This window comes from Callionymus lyra, chromosome 1 (genome assembly GCF_982586985.1).
Source record: "Callionymus lyra chromosome 1, fCalLyr1.hap1.1, whole genome shotgun sequence".
NCBI classification, from domain to species: domain Eukaryota; kingdom Metazoa; phylum Chordata; class Actinopteri; order Syngnathiformes; family Callionymidae; genus Callionymus; species Callionymus lyra.
Window position 1 is genome coordinate 39,072,335 of NC_141818.1, and position 4,751 is coordinate 39,077,085.

Consider the following 4,751-nt stretch of genomic DNA (forward strand, 5'->3'; position numbering starts at 1 on the left):
AAGGTACATGTATATACAGATGGACTAAATATGGAAATACATGATGTACGCTCTGATTACAGATCAGATGGTTTCCGGGTCTCTACATGCACCACATGTTGACTGCGTAATACTTACTTTCATGTGTCAGAGTCGAGAGTGAGTCAGAGGAGTGTGAAGCCCAGAGTTGGGGCTGCACTGTGGTGGTGCCCTGTTAGCATCTTTATTTTTGGGATGGAACTGACTCACACCAAAGCTATGTTGGAAGGAAAGTGATCAGTCGTTGTTCCTAAAACAAACCCAGCAAACTCCCAGCTTCCAGAAAATGTTTATTCTTTCGTTCATAAACCTTTATTAAAAATAACAACATCAATAATTTAATGTAGAAAGTGTGTATGTACAGAAAAATATTGACAGTTAATATAACTTAAGGCCAGTTAAATAACCTTGTTTTTGCAATACTTTTTTTTGTGACAATCTCACAAACGTCTTTTTTTTTTCTTTTTTTTCTTTTTTTTAAATGAACATTTCAATACTGTATCTTCAGTAAAAGATACAGGAAGTCTCGCAGCAATGTGTGCTACCTGATTACTTAAAAGCAATTGAACAATATTGCTAGTTCATCCTAGCGTCTGTACAAACTGGAAAATATTCTCGTCAGAAATCCATCACACAACCAGTCCACGTTTGAGTTTCAGAGAAAAGAAACCCTCCAACAACAATGAAAAAAAAAATGCGTCTGAGGTCAACTAGAGATTTAAAATATACTCAACAGTAGCCCTCTATAAAAAGACCTTGAGAAATGACGCAATGTAAAATATGCACTCGGCTATAAAAATACAAAGAGTTACAGTCATACAAATATATTTATTTCCCATTTATGATATATCTTTCACAATCCATATTAAAACACAACACAAAAGTCAAAGTTGTGGATGGATAAATATGGCGGCGTACATTCATCTCACACTGTAGCGTGAGTAGCTTTGTCATATATTTCAAAAGAAAAGAAAAAACACGGTCAAAAACATGCAATTTAAAGATGGTAGTCCAAAGAAGCAGAACATATTAAGTGCATTTTTTCTTCCTGCTGAGAGGAGGAAGGAGCTGTCCAGGTGCTGAACAGCTGTCATGCAGAAAAGCTTCAGCTGTTTTCGCACGACGTCATCAGCAAAACTCCAAGAAGTCTCCCGTTTGGCCGAAGCACCGACTTCGCCGGCGACTGCGTCGAAAAACCAGGCGCATCTTCCAAATCTGGTGAAAAAACCCAAGAACATCCATCTCGGGTTCAGATGCCCTCGGGAAGAGTGAAGGGCCACGTGGCGGGGGCCCCCGGGTGCTTCAGCTCCATCTTCTCCTTCTGCTTCTGGTGGACCCGGCCGTGTCGCTTCCTCTCGTCGCTGCGGGCGAAGCGTTTGCCGCACACGTCGCAGGAGAAGGGCTTCTCGCCGGTGTGAGTCCTGGTGTGGGTGGTCAGGTGGTCGCTCCGGCTGAAGCTGCGCAGGCAGATGCGACACTGGAAGGGCTTGTGGCCCGTGTGGATGCGGATGTGTCGGTTGAGTTCGTCCGAGCGGGAGAAGCGGCGGTCGCAGCTCTCCATGGGGCAGGTGAAGGGCTTCTCCTTGGCGGGGCCCTGCGAGGTGGCGCTGGGGGTCTTCCGGGCTCGGGGGGCCTTCGTGGAACGAGGGGTGTAGGTCTGCGAGAAAGACGAGTCCGGTAGTAGGGAGGAGTAGAGGATGGAGTCTATGGTGCTGTGTGCGTACTGGCTGGACGTCTGCGGCTCGGAGTAAGGCTTGATGCTGCTCATGGGCGGGGGGAGGTAATTATTGTAAAGGGGGCTCGAGTAACTTTGGGAGCAGGTGTCGGAGAAGGACGGCTCCTGCTTGATCCCCCCCTCCACCTTGAACTCCTGGTTGTGGCAAATCCCCGGGAAGGTGTCCAAAAGTTCCTTCACGTCCACCTGCTGGTCGGGGGGGAAGTCGTTGGACATGGGGAAGGTCTCGCCCTGGAAGCTGGACTCCAAACACTCGGACTTGTTGAACGCCCCCCACTCGTAGCTCTCGAACTCGTTCTTGACCACCACGGGGAAGGAGGCGGCCTCGGACTTGGGCTCGGACTTCTCCTGGAAGGTGGACAGGTCGTGGGTCTGATCCCCGGGGAACCTCTGCTCGGCGGAGGAGGAGTAAACCTGAGGGGCCAAAGGTTGCCTCTTGTTGTCCCCGAAGTGTCCCCCCGTGCTGTCCATCTGATAAGTTCCACGGCTGTTCTGCGCCTCCGAGAGGGGCAGCGTGGAGATGCCCACGATCTCGGTGATCATGTTGAGGAGAGTTTCGGTGCTGCACGGAGCTCCCTGAGATGCCTCCACATAGAAGCTGCCGGAGTAGGCGAGAGACGAGGGGGTGTAGGCATCTTTAGGACCCTCGCACGGATTGAACGCGAATTCGGAGTTGGACGCTTCAGTTTTCAGCGCGGCCGGAGCTCCGTCTGTCAACAACAATCGAGATAAATAAACTTAAAAAACTGCGCACTTTCATTTATTTTATTTATTTTTCGGGCTCAACGTTTGTCTCGCGTCACTCACCGTGTCCGAACTGTGCAGGTGGCCCCCGGTCCGCGTCGACAAAAGCCTCCTGGTTGTCTTTCCCCGCGGAAGAACTGCTGTCAAATTGAGGATAAAAAGAATCTTTCGCGTTCAAATCCATGTTTAACATGATGCTCTCAAGTCCAAAAAAATGTGCAGTTTTGATTTCAACTCCGCCTCCCGGGGATGGATTGAAATGATCCAAAGCGCTTCTTCTTTTTCTTTTTTTTTTTTGTTGTTGGTGTGTGTGTGTGTTTGTTGGATGAAGAAGTAATTATTCCGTTTGGTTCTCCTGCTCCTCCTGTTGTGTGCTGTGGATTCCACATCAGCGACTTCTCCTCGCTGCGCTTTTATACTCTCGAGCCTCGTCCTGGACCTCCTCCCCATTCATCAGATCCACTGAGAGGATTCCCCGCTGCGTGTAAACTTCATGCCCATATAAGGACAGAGGATGTGACGTGGCGGCCCCGCCCCCCCACCGGCAGCTTTTGATGGAGAGACGGAGTCTGACGTTGCAACAAGTGGCATCGATGTTGAAACGCTTCCATGTCTGAGGCCATATTGATCCGCTCGCAGGCGCGACCGCGAGATCAAACCGCGAAAAGACCACGTTCGGGTGATCACGTGACCTCAGGGCGACTTTCTCTCCTGACCTCAGCCCAGGTCATGTGATCGGTTCAAGCTACTTTTATACACTTTAAAGTGGAACTAACATGATGATATTTTCCTATTGTTCTGCAGACAATATATTGAAGGTAAACAAATGTGTAGATTTAAGTGTGTTTTAAATAGATGTTGGACTCTATTGTAATCATCGGTATGTTGTTTTTGTACAAAACTATCTTTTGATTGAAATATTTACATTAGAAAATTATCTTAAGCCCCGCCCACTGACATCTTTGTTTTTCTGACAGCGCTGTCATGTTAATTGTTTTTGAATCGACTGGATAGATTTCCAGTTTATCTTTAATGTGATTTCTATGATTAGTTTCCTTTTGTTCACAAACCCACAAACATCCACCAGATTAAAAGTTTAATGATTGAGCTTTTTGAGCAGCTATTTATTAGCGTCTTTGTTACGCTTTTTACTTGTGGAAAACGTTTTCATGTTAAATGTAGTTTAATCTTATGCAACTGATTGTATACATCTCACATATTTTTCTTAAAATTCACCTATAGGCCACGCCCATTAAAAACACTGTGTGTTTCTGGAGATTAAATCCCGTTTACCAAAACCACGCCCACTTTGCTGTGATTGGTCAAACGTCAAGGTTTGTCACGCAGCGTAATTGATTCTCGGAAGTCTCCACCTCCAAGGGACTCGTTGTATGAACAAAGCGGGGTGTGATTACAGCTGGCTGGAGGAGGAGTGAAGCCATTATCACGTCTTAATGGACTCCGCTCTTGTAACCTCTTGTTCGCCGAGAATTCAGACGGGGGAGAACTTTATAAAGTAATACATTTAAAATATGGTTGTGATGAGGGACTTACTGCATCTTGGAGAGGAACAGAGTAGTAAAAAATATTAATAATATAATATTTGTCTACAGTAATTAGAGTCATAATAACTTCAATAATGTTGTTGTCTTTAATTTATTCAATTTTATGGATAACTTTGATGTGAGGCAGAAAAAAAAGATTAAATGACAAAATGATTTGATTGTACGTCTCCCTTCGATTATATATATATATATATATATATATATATATATATATATATATATATATATCTAAAAATGTATTTCCATGTTTTCATGATTAATTTTATGACACTAAACTAACCCTAATTCATGTGAATCTCTGTGTGAAGAAAATTGGATCAACTAGACCCGAGTGGAAGGAAAATATATAAAATGAATTAAAATACATTTTTAATTATTATTTTAAGACTCAAATAACCTAACACAAGTATTTGCATGAACTTTCCATGTTAAATTAAATTAAACTGGTCTGTTTTTCGGTGCACAGGCTGAAATATCATGATGACAGTTGCAGCAAAAAAACAACTAAATTAGTCAGAGATGGAATGATAATGATGGTTAAAATGATACTTATTTACACCCAACATTTTAATTCACTACTTTTCTACTCACCCTCAAGAGTTGGGATTATTTCCTTTTTAAGAGTTGTAGGCAAAAATGTATGTTCATTGTAAGTGGAGCATTAGTTATCTTCGTCCAAAAATACACAC

At 43.9% G+C, this 4,751-nt stretch overlaps 1 protein-coding gene across 1 annotated transcript; it reads right to left on the reverse strand.

Annotated features, from left to right (window-relative positions):
* Positions 1 to 312: 312 nt before the first annotated feature.
* Positions 313 to 3,081, reverse strand: LOC148089449 (uncharacterized). The gene is made up of 2 exons (XM_087783966.1): positions 2,561 to 3,081; positions 313 to 2,463 (listed from the first exon to the last, which is right to left on the reverse strand). Exons 1-2 carry the CDS (start codon positions 2,688 to 2,690, stop codon positions 1,268 to 1,270), a joined length of 1,326 nt encoding a protein of 441 aa, XP_087640092.1. The 5' UTR covers positions 2,691 to 3,081; the 3' UTR covers positions 313 to 1,267.
* Positions 3,082 to 4,751: the final 1,670 nt, after the last annotated feature.

Bases quoted from the DNA above. Each gene is read 5' to 3' on its own strand.
- LOC148089449 (XM_087783966.1), bottom strand. From the start codon at position 2,690: ATGTTAAACATGGATTTGAACGCGAAAGATTCTTTTTATCCTCAATTT. The intron at 2,464-2,560 runs GTGAGTGACGCG...TGTTGTTGACAG, and splicing joins ACCTGCACAGTTCGGACACG to ACGGAGCTCCGGCCGCGCTG.